The 24,611-nt window shown below is 36.0% G+C and overlaps 1 protein-coding gene across 2 annotated transcripts in view; it reads left to right on the top strand.

The window, feature by feature from the left end:
• Positions 1-24,611, top strand: part of rasa1a (RAS p21 protein activator (GTPase activating protein) 1a) — a 54,180-nt gene that overhangs the window by 8,639 nt on the left and 20,930 nt on the right. For both annotated transcript variants that reach the window (XM_079872244.1, XM_079872245.1), the window contains exons 2-12: positions 13,662-13,814; positions 15,631-15,766; positions 15,945-16,015; positions 17,793-17,910; positions 18,009-18,040; positions 18,631-18,683; positions 19,625-19,775; positions 20,940-21,018; positions 21,107-21,230; positions 23,091-23,247; positions 23,420-23,507. In XM_079872244.1, the coding sequence (XP_079728370.1) occupies positions 13,662-13,814; positions 15,631-15,766; positions 15,945-16,015; positions 17,793-17,910; positions 18,009-18,040; positions 18,631-18,683; positions 19,625-19,775; positions 20,940-21,018; positions 21,107-21,230; positions 23,091-23,247; positions 23,420-23,507 (1,162 nt within the window). The remainder of the gene's footprint in view (positions 1-13,661; positions 13,815-15,630; positions 15,767-15,944; positions 16,016-17,792; positions 17,911-18,008; positions 18,041-18,630; positions 18,684-19,624; positions 19,776-20,939; positions 21,019-21,106; positions 21,231-23,090; positions 23,248-23,419; positions 23,508-24,611) is intronic.

The raw sequence follows: 24,611 nt of genomic DNA, 5'->3' as shown, positions 1-24,611 counted from the left end.
AAAATGTTAATAATATAATAAAAAAGTACGCCCTTATTGAAATTGATAAGTTCACAGTTCTCGCCACAGTTATTGCCACAGATAGCGGATTTATCCGATTTAAAATAAGCAGCAAAAATGGCATTACAGTTGGGATTTTAAATACATTTTTATGAATCTATCTATTTTACAGAATCAATTAAGCATGCTGATTCAGTTATTCGTTTGTTTAGTCTTCACTCAAAAATGTTCATGGTAGTTTTTTTCGCGGCATTTGTTGTGTGTGTGTTATATATATATTTATCATATACATTTCCTATATATATTTTGTTTATTTGCTTGTGTGTATATGTAGGTAATCACAGCATGCTGATATACAGCCATATCGCATGGCTACGAGTGTAATATTGCGTTTATACAACAGTTTGACGGCACAAGGGAGTAAATAAATAAGAAACAACAACCCTCTTTTGTGCAGAACTACTTCGTTATGCCACAGATTTAAAGGGGTAGTTCACCCAAAAATGCAAATTCTTTCAGTAATTACTCACCCTCATGTTGTTCCAAACCCGTAAGACTTTCGTTCATCTTCGGAACACTAATAAACAGCGCAGCGTTTCTGGGTTGTACATCAGAACGTAGGCTCACTATCACACACGTGAACGCCAGCATCACACACATGACCAGCGTCGGCCAATAGTGAGCCTATGTTCTGACGTACAACCCAGAAGCGCTGCGCTGTTACACTACGTGAACTCACTCAAGTTCTTAAACTTAAGGTTGAGCCACTGTAGTCACTTGGACTATTTTAACGATGTCTCTGCTAACTTTTCTGGGATGGCAGATATCGATTACCTAGCAGCCTATGAAGGCGTGAGCCAGCTCTCAGATTTCATCAAAAATATCTTAATTTGTGTTCCGAAGATGAACGAAAGTTAAAGGGTTGGAACAACATGAGGGTGAGTAATTACTTACAGAATTTTCATTTTTGGGTGAACTAACCCTTTAAATCTCAAATTGATAGTTGAGCCCAAGCCTCCGTTACTAATTCTAAAACGTCACTTTAGAACTAGCAATGAAGGAACGTTGAGTCGCTTCATTGAAGCTTATTGTATTATGTAGAGTAGATTATTATGGTATTATGAGAGATCGAATAAACTAGTGTATTACCTGCATCTGATATTTCATTCATTCTTTAGGTCGATGTCTATAATATATCCAAAAAATCAGTTTGAATGTCCGCTGAGGAAAGCGATATGTTTGTCTTTATCCTTCCCATGACAGTGCTAAAACAACTTCCTTGCTCTGACTCTCTCGTAAAGACCGTCTTTGCCACCATCTAATGGCGTAATAATGTAACTTTCACTGAAGTCCATATCACGATTCTTTCTCAATACCAAATATGGCATATTATTAAATATAAAATAATATTTGATGAACAACAATCGGCATTATAAAAGACAATAGGAAATAAACACAAGCAAATAATTAAGTAAAACATACAAAAGCAGTGCTCTAGTACAGGATTTAAGTGAAATATAGCCTAAATATAAACCCTTAATTTCCCCCCTAACCAAAATCGATTTGCTCTGGAACAAGTAATGGATTAATAAGACTGATTGCCCGTTTAATATACCCCAAATTAATTATATCTCATATTTAATCACCATCTACATAAGAGCCAGCGGCAAATTCCCGAAGGACTGGCCGAGATGACGCTGTTCTCTGCGGGTACATGAGCACTGAACGGCCGCTGGCAGCCAGGAGCTCGCATCTGCGAAAGCGTCTAAACAGATTGTAAAATAGGCACTATGATTATATATGAGTCACATATTTGAGGTCTTAGTAACTACATTCTCGCCTAAAAAACTCGTAAAACTACATTTCGTGACACAACAACAGTAGTATTTTGCTTGACCGCCATGACAGTCACCACAAGCGGAGTGATGCAAACGGTGAAATGGTTCCAGTTCTGATACTGTGTGAATATTGCACGGCTGAACAAGGCTCTCAGCCAATCAAATTCGAGAACCAGAAAGAACTGTTGTATAAATATATTATTAGGGGTGATTAATCGCTCCGGGATTCGTTTTAATCAAACTAAACATGCCCAAACACCCTTTGTCACCTTTTTGGGCTTGAACTGTCAAATACACACACGTATGTGTCAAAATGCCCGTCACAATTGTTTATGTCTTAAGTGAACATAAACAGTTGAGAAAGAAAGAGCATGTGTATCAGTATATTGGATCAGTGCATTGTCATAAAGTGACTGCAGCCTAATAATACCGGGAATGCAGCCGGGAATAATCTTCCATTTTCTATCCGTTCTTTAACTTCACTTACAGCGTTTCAAAGGGGTCTCGGGGAACATCTTAGGAACATTTGTCTTTGTTTCTAGTTTTGTTTGACCTTGGACTTCTTTGGTCATGTGTTTACTATTTCTCATTTTTATGTCCTCATTCTATTTTTTTTTATTATTTATTTTTTTATTATTGTTATTTGTGTTCCTCTTAGTCCTTGACCTTGTGCAATGCTAATCATGTGATTGTTTTTTTGTCATGTTACTTGTGGGGTTCGTGTTGGGTGGGGTTGAGCATTGTGAGCTGGTGTGTGTTGTTGTGTTTTGTTGTGCTGTCTTTGACCGTGATATTTGCTCTGCTGTTTTGGTTCTTTTTTGCTTTGATGTATTGGAGGACCCCCTCGAAAACGAGATGTTTCATCTCAAGGGGTTAATCCTCGCAATAAAGATATGTTTATAATAATAATATATCTCCGGCCGTCTGTGCCATTAATGTTAACCAAACAATCTCATTGCTCTTGACTGAATCATCTTTTTTAACTTTAATAAGAATAAATGTATGTTCAATTGACACTATTAAATATATATTTTTGTACAATTAATTACTTATTTATGTATACATTTTCCATAGGCCTATTTAAATAAAAATATGTCTAGGCTATTTATTACTGTGTTTTGTAATATTGGAGTCTATAAATAAAAAAATAAAAAATGAAATGAAAAAAAGAATGAAAAAATGAAAAAAATGAAAAAAAGAATGAAAAAAACCCCAAACCTTTCATTAATTTTAGCAAATGCATACATATGGAGATAATATGTTGAATATCGCCAAAAAAAAAAAACTATGGAGAATTTGTAAAGCTATATCACCCAGCCCTATTTCTCACTGAAGATTTATTATTTACCTGAATGATTTTTCTTACATTTTATATAATATATTTTGACTATCAACAATGTGTTTAGTTATGAAATAATTAAAAGTGTCTCGGATGGACAGATGTTTGATGCATGAATTTGTAATTAAGGATGGTTACATAGTGCTTGTAGTAAGAGCTGTTGAATTAGTGATGTGTTTTCTTCAATATGAATGTTTTAAAACATTTGAGGACAAAGTTGCTCATTCATCAGTTTCAAACTGTCAGGGTGTTTTCACAACAGTGATGCTATTTTTCTGGGGATCAGATGGAGATCATGAGTTCTTTGGTGTTCTCCTTTTGCAGAATGAGAGATGAGCTCAGATGACAGCTGACATCAGTTTTGAAAGGCACTGTTAACGTAAGGCTGTGCAGTTTCATCATTGTAATACTGATGAGCAATGACGTGACAACTTTAGAGGTTTTTTGAGGTAGTCGACTCGAGACCTATAAAGAGAGACGGATGTGTTGAAAGTGCTTAAGAGAGCGCACTGAGCGAATAGGACCCCTCAATCAAGTCTCAACAAGCCCGCTCTGCCCTCGCTTCCTCCCAGATGAAGTGTTGTAAATTGAGAGGTCCGACTACTACCCTGATGGCTGGCATGGACTAACCGCAGAAAGGTCATGTCCTGTTTTCAGTGAGCCATCTATGAAGAAACAACTTGCAAGGTAGAATATTGCCATGCTTCCCTGGTATCTTGTCAGGATCTTTTCATGGAATTTTTGGTGAATAATTCAAAAGGCAAATTTTTTTTTTTCCAAAGCTATCTGGATCTAAAAATACAGCCATTGTCTGGAAATCATAACGTATTCAAGTGCTGAGAGATTTGTGCTTCAGGCTGAGGTTTAAGTGCCTGAGTGCTGAACATTGACTCTCTTATTGGGTTAATTTTGCAGTCAAACAAGCCTTTTCACTTCACGTGTGAAGTGCCACTTTTCTTGTGAAGTGTCATTATAAAGTCATGTTTATGGGCTAACGATCACATGGTTAACTAGTCAGTGCATATTTCACACTCCTATTTATGGTTCAGAGCTCTGTTGTGTCAAGGCTGTGAATGAAGTTGCTGATGACATGCTGCTGTAGTTATAACTATTTATTTTTGTCCACAGTGCTGCACGTATCAGTTGATTTCCATTACAGCAAGGCACAAAAAACGGCAAGGCGTGTGAGTGGTTTGAGTGTTATTAAGAAAGTGCCACCTGTCCCTCTCAACACACTTCCTGTTCCTCTGCTTTTGCATGAATCGGGTCTGAGGCAAACACCTTTTGCAGTCGTGCTTGATGTATTTTAGCTTCATTCATCTCAAATGCAAATGTGTTTGCAGAGATGTTTATCAGTGTTTACTGAAGATGCTCTTAATTTCAGGACACTTGGCTTTTGACTTGTACTGAAAAATCAGTACAGACATACTTTGCTATTATTAAAATTTAATTAAACCATTAAAACTATTTCTAAAAATAAAAGAGAATTTGGTAAAATATAAAACCGCCTTAATGCAAGTTTTTAAATAAAAAAATTATATATACAATATACAAAAAAATCCCCCAAAAAAAAAATCCAAAAAAATTAAAACTGAAAAATGTTTTCTCAATTTAATTAGCTCTGTAAATATTTGTTTTAATATTCAGAATTTCCTTTTTTGGATTTTGTTTTGTTGTTGCCATTTTTGCCTTTTATTAGGATAGGACAGTAGCTAGACAGGAAGTGAGGTGAGAGAGAGAGGGGGGACGGGATCTGGAAAGGTCCACGTGCCGGGACTCGAACTCGAGTCGAACATGTCAGAATTTCCTTTTTAAATCCTTTTTGGTTTTCTGTGAAAATCCAAGTGGCAAACCAAAAAAGCATCACTCTTTACATTAAGCGCCATCAGTGTAGAGTAGACTATTACATAGTCTAATACTCACTCACACAAGTGAATATGAGACTTCCACCTGCTCTTTTTCCAGGTACACTAAACAGGTCACTCGACAGCTTGGCACAGTATACATGTCAGCTAATTTAATGGAAGCATCAATTTCCTGGGAGGAAAAGAGACTATGATGTAATTAGCTATTTTAACTTCATGGTTTCTATTCATTGAAGGCACCAGCTAGTGATCAAGCACTGACACGATCAGGCATTCCTCAGGAGGATGAAGGCTGTGCTTGTATATATATCATCTGGATGTGCGGACTGGAGAGGGTTCGGTTATTTACCCATAGGCCTTGTTGTCGACACAGGAACTGAACTCTACTGCTATGAAGGAAGAATGGAGAAGTCACTAGCCTAAAGGCCTGTTTATACTGAGTCTGATGTCATTCTCTGGGAAAAAAGGATGCCTGAATTAATTGCTTGGCATCCAAACAAAATTTTTTTAGGAAAAAGACGTTTAAAGGGATAGTTCACTTTGAAATTAAATTTTGGTATGTTTTAGCTTACCTCAAGGGCATCCAAGATGTAGGTGTCTTTGTTTCCGCAGTAGTTTCGATTTTGATATTTTTAGGTCAAACCGTTCTTGTCTGTCAGTCATTTAATGCAGGTCTGTGGTCACTGTCTCAAAGAGGATGCACAGAGTCCAAGTTAAACAATTCCCCATCGTAAGTACACATTGATGGCCTAAAACACGAAACGTCCAGTTTGTGTGAGAAAACGAACAGTATTTATATCGTTTTTACCTTTTGTACACAGCCACGTCCAAGTGATATAAGGGCGCGCGCGCTTCCTAGTGTGTAACGTGTACGCAGAATGGTGCATAGATATATACACTAGATGTCGCCTTGGCTACGGCATTCAGACCTAAAAATATAAAAATTTAAACTACTGCGGGAAAAAAAAGACACCTACGTCTTGGATGGCCTTGAGGTAAGCTAAAACATAACAAAATTTAATTTCAAAGTGAACTATCCTTTTTAAAATGTTAAAGTGCCCCTATTATGTATTTTTGAAAATTACCTTTCATGTAGTGTATAACATAGCTCTAAGTGAATGAAAACAAAGTTTTAAATCTGAAAGTTCACCATATATAAAGTTATCGTCTTTCAAAAGTAAGAGTCGACTCTTGAATCAATGAAATTAATCGTTTTTCAAACAAGTCATAAGCCATTTCGTTGTGACGTCAAGACGAAACATTAGCATATTGCCCGCCCACTTATTGCGCACGCGCAGACACCAGGGAAAACTTGAACCTCAAACACTGCAGCTGATTCCTGTGGATACTGGATAGCATCATGTCGAGAAGACACTGTGCTCTACAATGTGAAGGTAAAGCCAGTTTTTTTTTCACTGCCCAAGGATGAGCATGTGAAGAATCAGTGGTTAAAATTCATCTTTACCACGATATCACAGCAGTATAATCCTAAACTTTTGCTGTGTTCCCTTTATTTTACTGACGACTGCTTCTCAAATCTCAGAGTTCAGGATGCAGGATTTGCAAACCGCTTGCTCTTGAAAGATGGTGTTAAAAATACTTAGTTTTGATTTTATATTGTGTAGGTCTCCAGCTTCTGGCTAACTCACATTATTACTGTCTTACTGAAATACTCCTGCTAATCAGTTGTGGGCCACTATTACATAAAACTGTCTATTAATGCAGATTGTCTGTCGTTCTCTCTACTTTGAGGTAAGATTAAGCATCAGTCATTCACGCTAGAGCTCGGCTAACATTGCATACATGCACTGTCATTGATACAGTTTCCATGTGTTCACTGCAATAAATTTGAAAAATACTCTGTAAATAAATAAGTAAAATAATCTGTTTGTTGATGGGCATGCACTTGTTAATGCTGATGGTGAGGAATTACATTTGCATTTTGCAACATCTCAGTGTGCCTCAAACTGAGTAGTGATTCACTGAGAAACGTCCTACTCGAGTCGTCTTTGCAATGGAGGTTCGGGTTGAAGAACTAGTTCTTCCAATGTTTCATTATTGGACTCGCGCTCGGATTGATATGGTAAAATCGACGTCATCGTTTGTTACTGTGTTTAGTTTACGGTGTAGGAAACCTCAGGACAAGCAGAGCTGATGTTATGGCAATAGGCATTTTTGTTTTTGACACGTGCGCTATACGTGGTAGACCAATCACAACAGGCTGAGCTGTCTGGCCAATCAGAGCAGAGTAGCTCACGGAAAGGAGGGATTTAGAAAGATTGATTCATCTGACGAGTCGTTTGAGAATCATTGAAAATGTGGTGATGTGTATTTTATGAGCAAATGAAACAGTTTTTTGACCTTTGATGCATGTAAACCTGTTTTTGGAGACTCCAAAACAATATTAGGAAACTTTAAAATAGCATAATAGGGGCAGTTTAATATTAGTTATGAAAGATGTGTGATAGTGTAATGGGCTCCAAAGTAATGTAGTGTGTCCTTTTAAAGGGTTGTTGGTGGTGCAAACAGACCTTAAGGAAGTGTGACTTTTGTTGCTTATGTGTTTGCTTGTACATCATCTAATCTTAGTCATAGCCAACATCGATGATCGCATTGCCTCTTCACCCCGGTTCACACATCTGTGTTTTCAGGAGCCTGTGATTCATTTGACCACAGAAGTTTTAATAGAGCACGTTATCCAGTGTGCTAATAACCCTGTATTGCTGATGTCATTTTTATAGCGTAGAAAGCTGCGAGGCAGTCCCGCTGAGAAGAAAACGCAGCCTCTGGGAATTATGAGGGACTGTCCTTCTGCTAACGGTGCAGTTTTACTCAAAGGACTGCTTCATAGAGCCTGTCTATTCAATAAATTAATATATAGAGAAGAGGAGCTTAGCCTAGTTAGGCCTGCAGTATGCAAATTACGCCTGCACTCTGTATCACTGTGGTTGATAAAATGGGTCAATAGTTTACATGACCAAGTGTGTTTCTCATTTTACATTTTGGACTGCATATTATGTGTTGTAGACTGAGCTTGGGACTGTCATGATGACAACATTTTTGCTGATGATTATTCATCATACAAATAGTTGTAATTTAATATCTGTTTTGTTCATGTCACTTACAGTGGAAGCCTAATACACAACACTGAAGAAATAATTTACTCACATTTAACTTAGAATGACTTTGCAAACAAATATTGTACAGGGGTAGAATAACATGAATAATAATAAAATTTTAAATATTTATGATTTACATCTGTTTTAGGACCACTTTAGTCCACTTTTCATTCACACTGATGTTGTTTTGGAACCAAGGAATATATTATATACCTGTAATACTAACTACTGCTGTTGTTATAATTACAAATATAAGTATGAATATCATAATATTATGCAATAGTAAAAATATAAAAAAAAATACTTTAGTTCATGCACACCTGAGCATTGCAGAGTTCATTTGGTGCGCTCGCATAACGCACTCCTGCAGAGGAAAAAAGACATGCAAATGCATATTTCAAAGCATTTCTACATTTGCTTAATTCCTTTTTGTTTGTTTTTTGTCTCTACATCTTTGCTTGTGAAGCCAAAATATAACTACATAATATTAAATAATGGTAAATTTCAAGCTGCGATAAATAGTCGACTAAATTTTAGTCGACGAGAAGAGGTTTGATTGACTAAATTTTAATTAGTCAGTTAGTCGCAGAAAAAAACTCCATGAAGTGGCGAAGTCACGCAGTGACAAATTGTTAACAGGGCATGTCCATGCAGTAAAATGTCGGGCAGAAAGTCAAAAAGGTGATGTGCAACCTCAAACACGACTTATTATTTAAAACATGTATGTAAGTTAATCACTTTCATGGCCGCTTGCTCTATCGTTAATGTGAATCTGGATAAATGTGCGCTTAGGTGCATATTAGATAGTTAAAATGAGTTAAATGGTTAAAAAGGCTAGTGTGCTCCAAAACAATTACAAAATTCACATTTAGAAGATATAAGCATTCAAACTAGACTCTCATTTCCACAAATATGGATCAACAATTTTGATGACATCAATCTGCACTTCATCTTCTCATCATATTTACTGTCCAGTCAAATGCTCTCTAGAATCTAAAGCGTCCCGCCCCCTATGCTTTCCATTGAGGTGAATGAAGTCTGTTTTCACGTTAGTGTCAGGCGAACCGCCTCAGCATGCACACAGTCTGCTCTGGTTCAGAGACACGATAGCACAGAGTGGATCATATACGCAATTCGGTAGAGAACCACAAAATGTATCAGACCCATTTGAGTTCTACACAGAATGCTATATTTTAAAGAAATACGGAGGAGGTTAGGAGAGAAAATATTAGACACTCTGCATTAGAAACGACACTGATGAGCAGAAGAAATAACACCGGTGCCATGCACCAACATAAATAGCACACTTTTCAAACTACACATCATCAGCATGATTGATTACAGTTTTGTTTTAATAACAGTTTCATATTAAATCTATTAGACTGTGGCTGTCATAAGCTGTCAATTGTGGCTTTGCCGAGGTCAACTGCTCTGGCCGAGCTGTTATATAAATGAAACGCTATTGGCTATTTTAAAAAAGGGGAGGAGTTGCTCTATGTCCTGCCCTGTCTTTCTTCTTCAGTGGAAGTTGCATCAACACATTGAATAACACTGCGTGTTTCAAGGCACTTCAGTGGGCCTTTAAATGAAGGACTAGGAAAATCTTTAGTCGGGGGCAGCCCTACTGTTGATCTAGATAAAAAAAGTCTAGATTGAGTGTTACATATTTAGGATCTCCAAACGCACTGCTCATTAAACTGTTAAATACATTCCAATGAAATGCTATATAATAATCAGAATCTTGATTAATTTGGGTAGAAATGGCATTCCGCTATGCCACTGCGCTCAAGTTGAAAGAAGTTCAACTTAAAAAAAAAACAAAAAAAAAACGCTTTCTCACCGACCTGCATCCCGTTTTCTTTTTAACCTTTGGGGGAGTCCATTTGTATAGACAAACAACATTTGTTGAAACCAGAAACCTATCCAGTGCCTTGGTGACACACCGCCATGAGCAGTTTGGCAAATTTCTTTTGGATTTTATTACACACAGAGTACAATAGAAATGTGAAAAGGTAAACTGCAGCATCTCTTGTACACTGAGCAACACTTTTAAAAATCTAAACCGAAAACTGACATTCAGCACAAATGAAACTCACTGGTGCATATGCTTCCCCATGAACAAAATAAGTTTGAGTGTGGGAGGGCTGCATGCCCACATGATGTTATGCAGACTGCAGTCAGTGTGACATTTCAACATGGGCAAGACTCTGAAAATATCAGTTGTTCCTGTGTCTCACTCTCATCTATCACCTCCTCCATTCACTTACCATCACTTCCTCTTCACCACATCAACAACACACATATATGTGCTGACTTCTTTTTTTCTTGCTTTAATTGATTTTGTATTTTTCGCCCATGTTTGCAGTTCGCCCATAATTGTCCTGCTGTTCTTATGCATCTGAATGAAATTAACTGTGGGTCTAGAGTCTAGTCTAAACAAAGTGTAAGCATATACGTGCATACAAAGTTTTTCACAGTTTTAGATGTTTTTGATCTTTATTCTATTTTAAAGAGTGTTCTATGGAAAAACTTTGGATTACATAAGGTCTTATACCCTAAACAAGAGTGAAAATGCAAAATCATTATTAGATTTGTAGACTTCTGCTTGGCTTGTTTTTGTAAGGACCTTTTGACTTTTAAACCAGATTAGAATGATTTATTTCAGGAGTGGACAAACATTTTTACACGAAGGGTTGCTTTTCACTATATTTAAAGGGATAGTTCACCCAAAACCCAGTTCACCCACTGACTACCAAATAGTATGGGGAAGAAATACTATGGAAATCAATGGGGTCCATCAACTGTTTGGTTACCAACATTCTTCAAAATATCGTCTTTTGTGTATGATGACCAAGCATGCATTTAAAAATCTCACTTCACGCAACTGGATAACACTACAACCAATCACAACAAGCCCCATACCTTAGCTACCAGTGGAGCTAACTGGTAGATTAGACTCTTACTGTATCCAGTCGGCAAAACAGCAAAAACGCACTTCTTACAATGGATCAATTCGAGCGCCGTCTTCTGTTCCTCTTTTAGATAAAAAGCCAAGTCTAACTCGTTCATTGTAGCGGCCAAAGCCGTTTCAAACAACTGGTTTTCATCCATAGCCATCTTGCAATGTTTACTAATGACTTCGATGTCACAGCGCTGTCGTCATCTGTTTAGCTCGCCTCTGGCCCGCCTATATCAGATAACCCGATGTGATTGGTGCAGCTCAGATACAAGGGCATATTTAATGCGCATAAAAATGATGTTTATTCAGCCAGCGCACATACCTGTATTTACATCCTGTTTTCGGTCGTCCATAGTAATCGATTGTTGAGTTCACGCGCGTGATCATAGGTACTAAACCAATGCGCGTGAACTCGACAATCGATTACTATGGACTTTGACCGAAAACAGGATGTAAATACAGGTATGAGCGCTGGCTGAATTAATATCATTTTTATTTATATCTTTCACATCTACTGCAGTCAGATTGACCCAGGAATCACTCACATGACCTGTGCACTTGTAATGACACATCAAGGATGTTAAGAGGCTAAAAGCAGGTTTAAAACTTGCCCCATTGAAGTCAACAGGGTGCACATTTTAAAAAGAGGATAACACGGTGTAGGCAACACCGATTTTTGTCGTTGTTCTCTGTATTGACAGCACTCCAAATGTACAAAAAAATTAGCTCAATGTTAAAATTGACCGGAGTTCTCCTTTAATACCAGTTACAGCGCGAAATAAACATGAATGAGCCTCTGAAAGTGTGTTAAAAGGTAGAGTACAACTTATCGAAGTCCGTATCATGTCACATGGAATCGCTCAATCAGTGTTTCAACCGTGCAAAGACGTTAGTAAACAATGTCATGTAACGTCACATTTACCTCAGAAAAAACATATCCAGTGACCATAAACTCGTTAGTCAGCTAGAAAAGTTAACTCTAGAGAGGAGCATTTTGTTAAATATATGCACCATATTATATATTCATTACAATTTTTAATGTTCTTCAATATTTAATGCATGTTTGAATAAATCTGGAAAGTTTTTTATAATAGCTATCATTTAAAATTTTATATAATTTCATATAACTTTATTATTATAAAAATAAATAAAAGTGTATTTTAAGTGTTTGTATACAAATCAGTTCATTTTTACCTTCAATATTATCGTAGGCTAATGAATTAAGCCTATAGGCTACAACTGACTCCCATGGCTTACAGCATTAGTTAAGAGATTTGTTTTCCTTGAGAAAATTTGCAATGTATTGTACCTGATAGCCAAAATAATCGATATTGAATCGAATCGAATCGTAATCGAAATCGAATCGAATTGCAAGCTTGTGAATCGAAATCGAATCGAATTGTGAAATTTGTGTCAATACCCAGCCCTACAAAGTAGCCTATTATTTTGAGAGCAAATAAGGAAGCAGACCAAACTACATTACCGTGTGCACAAGTGGCACTGCAGGACCCACTGGATAATCACTTTACTTGCAAAAAGGTTTACTGTTTAATTTTTTTTATTCGTTTTATCCGCAATGCGCAGTCCAGTTGGAGCATTTGGCAACCAAACAGCTCATAACTAAAGACAAAGGACGACGAGGAATGATTACTGCAAGAGGAATTCAACACAGACAGACTGAGACTGCTCATAAACCCGTCCTCAGCACGTCCTATTTAATGAAAGTCATGTTACATGATGTTATTGATTTGCACGTTAAGTTTGGGCTTTTGAGGCGGAGCGAAAGCACACCACTAGACAGGGTATTCAAAATAATCGTTTTATCTCGATTATCAGAGATACAGTGGGTTTATATGCAGTCTCCATCTGTCTATCCATGTAAACATGACACAATGTATACATTGTATATTTGTAGGGTTAAATATACATCAGCTCAGTCTCGACCCCCTGTTGCAAAACACTAAAATCAGACACAAGTTTTTTTTCTTTTCTTTTTTTCTCTCCAGGGATCTCAAATCTCTGAAACATTAACCAGTGTTGTTAGAAAAGCTACTGTTTAATTTAGAGACCTTCATGTTTTTAATGGCTGAGGCTCTGCAGTAAAACCTTTTTAAAATTTCTCGCTGTGCTAAGGCACCTTTTTAGAGCAAGATTTCACTTTCAATATTTCCGCATGAGTTTTTCTCAAGAGAAAAAAATCAGCAGCCGGAGCCCTGTCACATTTCTTTGGAGTGAGAGGGCGACTTGCATGCATGTCTTTTTTAAAAACTCCCCAAAAAATCCAATGCAATCTCTGCAAGTCTCGTTTTACAGAGCTACTGCATTATAGCAAAAGCTTTTCAAAAATCTGCAAGGTAATTTGGAATAAGATCAACTAAATATAGGCTTATGTCAGCATGCCAAAAAGAGCCTTTAAAAACCTACTTCAGCATTTACATTCAGGGTTGCATTAAAATCGATGCTGATGGACCAAATAGAGGAAGACACTAAAATCTGATTTATTGCTGACTAACTCCTTGATCTGTTCTTGCTTTCTTTCAGATGGTACCATGGAATGTTGGACAGAACCATTGCAGAAGAGCGATTGCGTCAGGCTCGGACACCGGGCAGCTACCTCATCAGGGAAAGCGACCGCCGGCCTGGCTCCTTCGTACTGTCCTTTCTCAGCGTGACCAATGTGGTCAATCACTTCAGGTGAGCAGTGCTGACTGGATCATACAGTTTCACTAATGTGCACAAACCCCATTACATTTCACAAAATGTTATGTCCCCTCAAACAGACAGTTGTTGTACAATAGTCTTTGTTAACTATTAAATGTACATTGTCCTGCACTGTATCTACTATTGATATGACTGATGCCTCAAATCATGTGAGTTGTTCAGAACAGGTGCTTTTACTTTTCTAAATGATCAGAATTGTAAACAATAATAAAGCCCACAAAACCCTTAGACTTGCATGGATGGTGGTACTGAAACCATATATTTAGACCAGAATGTTACAGAGACTTAGCAGTGACCTGGACCAGTAAAGCAACTAACAAGAACACCCTAGCTACCACATTATTACAATTCAATTGTTTTAATATATTTTGAAATGTCATGGCAAAGCTGAATTTTCAACATCCATTTCTCCAGCCTTCAGTGTCACATGATCCTTCAGAAATCATTCTAATATGCTGATTTTGTGCTCAAGAAACATTTCTTATTGGTATCAATGTTGACAACAAGTGTGCTGCTTAATATTTATGGGGAAACTTTGATACAATTTGTCAGGATTCTTTGATGAATGGAAGTAACATTATAAATGTATTTACTGTCACTTTTGATCAATTTAATACATCCTTGCTGAATAAAAGTGTTCATTTCTTTACAAAAAAAAAGAGATAATATTTTGATGACCCCAAACTTTGGAATGGTAGTATACATTTAATCATTTGTCAATGTCAAATTTATTTCTAGAGCACAGTTTAAAACAGCTTCAAGTTGACCAAAGTGCTTTACATTGATACATGTTTAACGACATAAAAAGAGATTATATTAATCTCTAAAATGCATTCAAAGCCAAGAAAAACAAATGAGTTATTAGTTTAGATTAAAAATGTGAAAGTTTTTGAGCAGTTCTAACACACAGTGGAAGGCTATTATTCCACAGTTTAGGGGCAATAACATAAAAAAGCCCAATCCCCTCTCAATTTTAGTCTTGCCCTAGGAACGGTCATCTCGATCTCTGAGGCATCTCGATGGGTTGTATATGGACAAAAGGCTTGACAAATAAGTAGGTGCCAGTCCATTCAAAGATTAAAATAAATAAAATAATCTTAAAATCAGTTCTGTAACGGACAGGAAGCCAATGAAGGGTCATTCAAACCAGGGTAATGTAATCACACTTGTGTACACCCGACAGAAGTCTAGCCGCAGCATTTTGTAACATTTTGAAGTCGAGAAATAGATCGTTGATTTATACCTACATAAAGATAACTGCAGTAGGTGCCATTGCTAAGCAATCATGGGCAGCGTTCTCCATGAAGACAATGAAGTTTCAGCAATGGATAAAGGGATTTCTAGCCCTTGCATGAGCTCTGCTACTAGATACATTTATGGAGATAAGAAAAAACCCTGCACTGTACAGCTATCATCAGATGTTCATCCATTTTGGATAAGCTTTCAATGTTGTTATGGAAAGGGTGAAGCTGGTTCTTGTCTTATGACCTGCTGTGTGCTTGCGGCATTCTGAAAAGTTGAGTGTTTTTTTTTTCATGAAGAAACAAGCAATAAACAAACAAACAAATGTCTTGTAGTAATAAATGTATCTTATTCTCCATAACACATGCTTCTAGTTTCATTCGTCTACACAACTGCAAGTGCTGTTGTGCTCCTGTTGAATGTATTTGGAATGACTCAGTCACAGAAGTAAATTCTTTATCCCAGTAAATGTCAGTCTAATTCAGTCAGGCATTATCATTTTAATCAAGTAAGGCAAAACACTTTTCTTTTTTGTGTGTGTGTTCAGGATCATTGCGATGTGTGGAGATTACTACATCGGTGGACGACGCTTCTCGTCCCTGTCAGATCTCATTGGTTACTACAGCTATGTGTCTTGCCTACTTAAAGGTGAAAAACTGTCGTCTCCAGTGGCTCCCCCAGAGGTACGATCAGAACTTCTGACTTTCGAATGACAACAGGGTTTTTTTTACTTATTTGTTGCTATATCTAAGGTTGTAGATCCAGAGGCAGGATTGCATTTTGTTAATCTTTCAGAGCTGATCATCATAGTATGTGCAATTGTCCTTGTGGCGTTGCTATAACCTCTTATTCTCCTTCCAGCCGGTGGAGGACAGGCGAAGAGTGAGGGCCATACTTCCATACACCAAAGTGCCAGAAACTGATGAGATCAGGTATAAAAACCTTCTTAAAAGTCATCATATCTCATATTTCACAATCTGTGTCCCGCCTGTTTGAGGGAATGGAATTTAAACCCATTTCAATGTTTGAAACAAAGGCTGCACGATTAATCATGTTTTAATTGCAATCATGATTTCTGCTTCTGATTAATTAAGCATTTTTGCGATATTGGACCAAAAAGAAAACATGCATTTAGTTCATACATTTAATACTGGTTCGCTTATCATTCACAGTGTCAGTTTTAAGACTGAACCTAAAGATACAAAACAAAAACAACAAAGAAACTGCTTTTATCTGGTGTATTTTTCAGCGGAACTTACACCAAACATCCCAAACAATACTGTGCGCACTGGGCTAAATGCGCTTGTTGAATTTGATGGTATTTAATTTAAACATATGATGGTATTTTTACCAGCTGAAAACTCACAAAGAGCTTATAAAATGTGTTGTGCATAAACGAAGATCTGCTGCAAGGAAACACGGTTCAGAAGCTTGTACTGAACTGTAACGGGCAATGGGGCTCTTATGATGAGGAAAACCTGGCATTCTTGAGCGTTCTGTCTTCTTTAGGGTCACATCTTGTGACATCATATCCTGTTTTTGGTTCTCTAAGGTGCCTTTGGTCCGTATTGCGTTCATATTTTAGTTTGTTTGGCAACCCTTGGAACCCCTTTTTTTAGGGGTTTCGGTCCTCCTGTTTTGTGCGCACCAGGGTTAGAGTGGCACTTATTCAAATAAACCACACTAACAAAGTAATCGAACCAGTTTGTTTTAATTGAACCAAACCTGCCAAGTGTGAACACAGCCTTAATGTATATGACAAATATAATAATTCAAGTAACCAGATGAGGTAAAATCCTGCATATAATTTGGCTTTCTCTTGATTTGTGCTTGCGTGAAAGTGCAATAATTCTGATAAAATGTAAAAATTAATTTCTCAAATGAGAAAAATCATGATTAATTCAGTACTTCAGTAATACCACTCCATCCATTTCGCCATCCAACTATTTGAGCCTGTGTAGTATAATTACAATTCAGACACACTGCATCCACCATGTGACCTTCAATGTCAGCCTTGTCTCTGTTTCCCACCATTTATGCATAAGATGAATTACCTGTTGCCTTATGCAATATTAAAGTGTCCGTCAGACTTCAGAATGTTGGGTGGATTTTCATTTCACATGCTAAGCAGGCATATTCGGATGCGGGGCAGTTCTTGGTGCCTCTAGTAATGAGCTGCTGATAGAAATAAGAGTTAAATAAGAGTTAAGACATCCAAAATGTGCAGTGCTGGGCTACTCCAGGACCAGGATTGAGATGGTTCACCTGAGCAGTTGGTTCACATAATCTTCCTCTGTGGTGTGCAGTGGCACTTACAGGAAGCTACCAAAAGTAACTACATGAAAGCAATTTAGATTGCAAGAAAAGCTGGAAAATCCTGTATAACAGACTAATTCCCACCCTAAATGTAAGACCCTTTTTAAATAACATTTGGAGCATTTTAAGCCACCAGCAATTTACAAATATCAAAAAGTATTACTTCCCACAGGGACCCTCCAGTGACTTTGGCAGAAAACATCTGTTTCTCAGATAACAGTCACATTTATAGTTACTTTTACATTCAAAATGCTGGTTTTCAAAAAGATTATCTAAAAGGATCGAATAACTTTTTATATCCTTATAATATATATTTTTGAAACATTATTTATTGAGAATTATTTTGTCATTTCACTCCATTGTTTATTTTTCTACTTTATTGTGTGTCTCAAGTTTTCTCAAAGGAGACATGTTTATCGTTCACAATGGACTGGAGGATGGGTGGATGTGGGTGACCAATGTTCGGACAGAAGAACAGGGCCTTATCGTGGATGATCTTGTGGAGGAGGTGGTAAGTGTCCCTGAGCTTTTGTCCTGTAAATACTCCTTACAAAGATTTAAGTGATAATTTGCACATTAAATAATTGATTTATTTGAATATATTCACAGGGACGAGAAGAAGATCCGCATGAGGGAAAAATGTAAGTACATATAGTATAAAACAACATTTCTGTTGCACTTTTAATAGCCCTCCAAACATGGGCACTATTAAAACATCTACTATAATATCATGAAATATTTTATATTATTATTCTTTATTTCTTTTTTTTTTGATACATGGTTCATTTTGAATGGCTGTCAATGGAGAAACATGATTTTTGCGCTCATAATGGTGCATTTACGACGTGTACCAGCGAAGGTTAATATAATCCTATCCAAATTGACCAGACTAAATTGCTCAGAATCATGAAGCGATTATTTTCTCTGCTGCCATCTTTGTTTAGCTTCACATGTGTATCTCTTCTGCACAGTTTGTTTTAGTTAGTTCAGTGTGCCATGGCAGAAGAAACATCTGTCAGATTCAGAGAGCAGTGCTACACTCCTGAGTATGAAAGAGAGGGTTTGAGCCTGAGGCTGTGGATCTGATCAGAGTTGATCCCTTGTGCTGTGACCGTGTTAGACTCCTCTGACTCAGACCTGACTCACAGGGCCTGGGGTGCTGCCCTCTCTGCCCTGCTTACTTGTGTCTCATTTCCTGTTTCCCTTTGTTTTTCCTTTTCTATCTTCATAGCTGGTACCACAGGAAGATAAGCAAACAAGAGGCGTACAACCTGCTAATGACAGGTACATGAGTGTGACATCAAATGCTGGCTATTGCATGTTTGTGTAATGAGCATGTTATTAAAAAAAACACCTGACAGGTGATTTCAAGTGATGTGCTCAATGCATTTCACTAGCATATGCGTAATTCAATGCGTAATTCCAAAATGAAAATTTTGAAATTTTACAATTTTTTTATTTGTATTTTTTTCACTTTTCAGTGTTAGTTAAAATGTAATTGTTCATGCTTGTGTCCCTTATATTTACATTTAGATTAACTTGGCATCATCGAATACCCACTTAAAGTTAACAGTTAAAACCTATTAACTGTCATCCTCCTATTTAACATAGATGTGGAAATGCACTATTCAGTTGTAATTCATGAATGCTTTGGAATACAGACCTAAGATCAGTTGTTTTTTTTGTTTTGTTTTTTAATAAAGAAGACACAACAGATTAAAGCACTCCAGAAAGCTAAAGATGTTTAAGTTTACTGTAAATAAAATATATTGTACTCATCAAGTTATTAAGTGAATATCAAATTTTCATACTGAATGGTCAGTTATCCTACATTAGTCTTTTATCTCTTATTAGCCAAAATAATTATTGGCCTATCAGTTTATTTACTGATAGATTTGTTGGAGGAACAGACTAAATGGTGATATAACTTCCACTTTTGGGCTAACTATTCCTTTAAATCATGAAATTGCGCATGTGTTTAGGACTTTTGATTTATGAACGCATTAAATGCATCATAAAAAGGCATTATATGCATAATTTGTCATATTTGGCCAGACTCACATGCATTAGCATAGATTACAAACTTTTAATATTTGCAAACCTAAAAGGGGCAAATTCATCAAAGATTATTTATTATGTTAAAGTAGTACAGAAGCTGTTATTATTTCATATCTGCTATTTAAATCTACTCAAAGCACTTCTGACTTTGTTTCTCTGCTGTCCAGTTGGCCAGGTCTGCAGCTTTCTGGTCAGGCCGTCAGACAACACACCAGGCGACTACTCCCTCTTCTTTCGTACCAATGAAAACATCCAAAGGTTCAAGATTAGCCCCACTCCCAACAACCAGTACATGATGGGAGGGCGGTACTATAACAGGTAGGACTCCAGGCAAAGGCTTTAAAGTGCCTTGACATTGCTTGTGTTGCATCTGGCTGAAAATGGCCGCTTGTAACTTATATCCTGCTCTGAAGCACCTTCCCATCTATCAGGACAGCATTAATAACCTTATCCTTAACCTTATTAAGCAGTGTTTGCATTAACCTATCATATATATATATATTAGGGCTGTCAAACGATTAATCGCGATTAATCGCATCCAAAATAAAAGTTTGTGTTTACATAATATATGTGTGTGTATGGAGTATAATTATTTTCTATATATAAATACACACACATGCATATATATTTAAGAAAAATGTGTTATTTATATATAAAATATTTATATATAATATAAATTATATATAATATAAATATATATACACAGTATATACATGCAAATATTTCTTAAATATATACATGCATGTGTGTGTATTTATATATAGAAAATAATTATACACCGTACACACACATATATTATGTAAAAACAAACTTTTATTTTGGATGCGATTAATCGTTTGACAGCCCTAATATATATATATATATATATATATATATATATATATATATATATATATACATATATATACATATATATATATATATATATATATATATATATATATATATATATATATACATACATATATATATACATATATATATATATATATATATATATATATATATATATATATATATATATATATATATATATATATATATATATATATATATATATATATATATATATATATATAGTAATTATTATATTATCAATAAAATGAATGATTTGGTTGCAAGATGGTTCCACATTTCTTACTATTATAATTCTAATACAAACTAACTCCTCACTTAAGTGTTTGATTATTACATACAAAGTTGAATAATTTGTGCATACACATAATAAAATATTAATATACTGGCAAACATAATTTCTGTTAACACTCCAAATAAACTAAAGAGATTTCAGTCATATGCTCCAAAATTCTGATTTTTGCTGCCTGTCTGAAAGCATTTTATATATTAAACCCTGTCCCGTATATTGTGCCTCAGAGCTGATTTAATTAAAATGTAATACTTTTTAATTTTGCACACTGTAATGAAAAATCACTCAGCTTTACATCCAGCTGGTCTCTAATTGAATAATGCTCTTCCTGGCAGTGTTGACGATATTATCGAACGTTACCGAAAAGAGCAGATCGTGGAGGGCTACACTCTGAAAGATCCTGTCTCAGTCCAGGTAAATGAAAGGTCATTCCAATAAGCTCAGATATCGCTGAAGATCATCTCAATAGCAAGCATAATACTGTGTCTATTTTGCCGTTTAGCAAAAAGAACAAGTCCTCTCAGACGTGGTTGATGGCAGAGAAATATATAACACTATTCGACGGAAAACAAAAGATGCTTTCTACAAAAACATTGTCAAGAAAGGATATCTTCTCTTCAACAAAGGTACCACAGGCTACTTTTTTTATGCAGCCAACTGCATCCATTGACTTTTTACTGACTATCAACATATAAGGCTGTTTGACACTCAGTACATTTGTATTCAGTGCTCAATCTGTCTCAGCGAGTTGATCATGAGAGGATGTGGGTAATTTGTAGCACATAAGCCCCATCTGAGTGTGGTTTTGTCAAACCTTGACAGTCTTTGATCACCTGAGAAATGCTCAGCAAGGCTCTTCATAGACCGCTCAGGATGAGCTACGCAGAACAAAAAGCAAAGCGTTTACCTGAACACATAGAGCTGTCCAGTTCAATGACAGGGGCTTTGCTTAATAAGAGATTTGGCGCACTGTGGGGTGTTCTCACTGATCAAAGGGTATGAATCTGAATTACTTCTAGCACCTTGTCTGGTTGGTATTCAACTGTTGTTTGTATTTAATATCCAGGTGGTTTAATGTGTACTGAAATCATTTTATCTCAGTTCCTGGTTGTATTATACAGGCTCAAATTAAATTGTTACTATTGAAGACATAAATAAATGAGTTTGATGTATTTGCTCAGGCATTGTTGTAAATATACAGTACCTCAGTTTTCTGCATTTTAAAATGAATTTCACACAGTTCTGATTAGGGCTGAGTTGACTGTATAATTTAATCAATTTTAATCAATATTCATTTTGATACACCAATATCAATTCTTAAATCCCAAGATCAATGTTTTAGTCTATGCTGTTTCATGTTGATGCGTAAACAAAAAAATAATAATTTGCAGTCCTCCTGCCATCCAATAATAATAATATGCTTTTTTGGATCTCTTTAATGTAACGTGACTATATAAAGTCTAGGATGTAAATTCATAAATAAATAAATATAAGCAGCGCCTTAGCTTACAATCCCGATGTCGTCACTCAAGCATCCCTCCTTCTCCATCTTAAGCCTAAATTTATCTTTCTATATATTTCTCAAAGCGGGAAGAATCTAAATGCTCAATCTCAATTTAAGAGTAAACTTTTAATAATGGACATCAAGCCAAATCTGTTTACTATGCCATTATGATTACATAATCATCAAGCAAACTAGTGAAAGTGCTTCAGAGTGCATGTGAACTGATCATCTCTTCCTCTTTACTACTAGTTATAGCATGAAATAAACATGAATGAACAAAAGTTACAGTACAGCTTACTGAAATGTATCATGTTTCATGTAATCGCTCAATCAATGTTTCAATGTAAAATCACGTAACGTTGTATTTACCTCAGCCATTCAAAGCTCGTAGCTCATTAGTCAACTAGAAAGAAAATAACTTTAGAGAGCAGCATATTGCTAAATATGTCTTCATTATTTCATGTATGTTTGAATAAATCTGTTGTGAAATCAAGTTATGACAGCCGCTGCTTAAATGTTATACATTGTAGAATGTGGAAACGAACATTTGTTTGTATACAACTTTCGATTGTTGATTTATATCTAAAAATGGCTGTAGAATTTACAACTTGTTACATGTACTGTAACTGATATATTATATCCAAATTAATAGATATCAAAATCAGAATTGAATCGAGCTTGTGAATCGAATCGAATCATGAAACCTGTGTCAATACCCCATCCCTAATTCTGATGCATTTTCTTGTTGCCATTCAGCTGTTGTTCGTATTTAGCATTCAGCTAGTTGAATGTGTACTAAAATCTTTTATTATACAGGCTCCCTGTGCAAAAATTGATATGTGCGTCTCATAAAAATGTATGACACAAATAAATCAGGTGTTCTCCCATAGTTTGGTTCCCTTGATCTGAAATGTTTATACCCTTTAAGAAGGTAATGTAATTCTAAAGCATCTTGCTCACCTTTTCATTTGTACTTCCACAGGTAAGGGCAAGCGCTGGAAGCACTTATACTTCATCCTGGAGGGCAACGACGCTCAGCTTATTTATTTTGAGAGTGAGAAGCGAGCCACCAAACCCAAAGGACTAATCGATCTGAGTGTGTGCTCTGTGTACGGGGTCCACGACAGTCTGTTTGGCAGGTATGTGATTGAAATGCAGCTCAAGCCACTGGGGTCTTTAATTCTGATCATTATTTGCTTGCAGATGATTCTTGGTTTGATATGTTGTATGTAATTCAATTCAATTTGGGGCCAGTGTGCCATTTGCAGATGGACGTTACATGTTTTCTGTTGATGTTATTTTTTTGTCCAGGCCAAACTGTTTCCAGATTGTGATTCAGCACTTTAGTGAGGAGCAGTACATTTTCTACTTTGCTGGAGAGACACCTGAGCAGGCACAGGTACATATCTCTTCTACATATGAAGAGTTCAGATGCAAAAGCCTCTAAGTGCCATCTGAAATTTTCCTCTAGAATGATCATTTTTATCAAGCTTGTATATTTATGTTCAATAATTTCACTTAAATGGCAATGCAAATTACCTATTAATTGTCATTTAAGTGAAATTACTTAACTTAAATATACAAGCTTTATAAAAATTATCATTCTAGAAGAAAATTTCAGATGGCACTTAGAGGCTTTTGCAACTCTTCAGATATACTACTATTCAAAGGTTTAGGGTTGGGAATATTTTTATGCTCACTAAGGTTGTTTTATTTGATCAAAACAACAATAAAAACAGTTTATTGGGACAAATAAAGTGTTTTTAATGTAAATTTATCTTGTGCTCACTAAGGCTGCATTTATTTGATCAAAACTACAATAAAAATAGTTTATCAAAACAAACTTTGAAGTTTGAATAAGTATTAAAAGCTTTGGTTTTCAAAGGTTTTAAGTTTGAAATAGTTTGAAGTTTAAAATAGTTTTTAAGCTTAAAGTTTGATGGTTTAGAAAGCAATACAGTCTATAAGAAGATGGATGGATGGATGGTTGGATGGATGGATGGATAGATAAAAGCTTAAATGAGTTTAAAGTGCTTCTGGGAATTTAAATTGGTGAAGTTTGATGTTAGGCTTAGTTTGAACATATCGTCAATGTAAGTCTATGGGATTTTTATGATTTTTAATCTTCATTTTTTGGAACACCATAAGTCAGATCAGTTAGAAAAGATATAGCACACTATGTCAGAACAGTCTGAAGGTCTGAGCCGAGTTTGGTGGTTGTAGAGTTTAAAACTCTAGTAGTTATTTAAAGTAAGTTTGAATATATTATAAAATGTATTTTATTCCTGTGATGTCAAAGCTGAATTTTCAGCATCATTACTCCAGTCTTCAGTGTCACATGATCCTTCAGAAATCATTCTAATATGATGAATGTTAAAAACTCAAAAACATTTTTGGAAACCGTGATTTTTTATTTTTTTTCCATCAGTCTTTGATGAATAGAAAGTTCAAAAGAACAGCATTCATTTGAAATGTTTTTTTGTTTTTTGGTAACAGTAAAAGT

The sequence above is a fragment of the Squalius cephalus genome, assembly GCF_949319135.1.
Source record: "Squalius cephalus genome assembly, chromosome: 5".
Classification (NCBI taxonomy): Eukaryota; Metazoa; Chordata; class Actinopteri; order Cypriniformes; family Leuciscidae; genus Squalius; species Squalius cephalus.
Note: the sequence above shows the minus strand (reverse complement) of the source record. Positions and strands in the feature narration are given on the sequence as shown.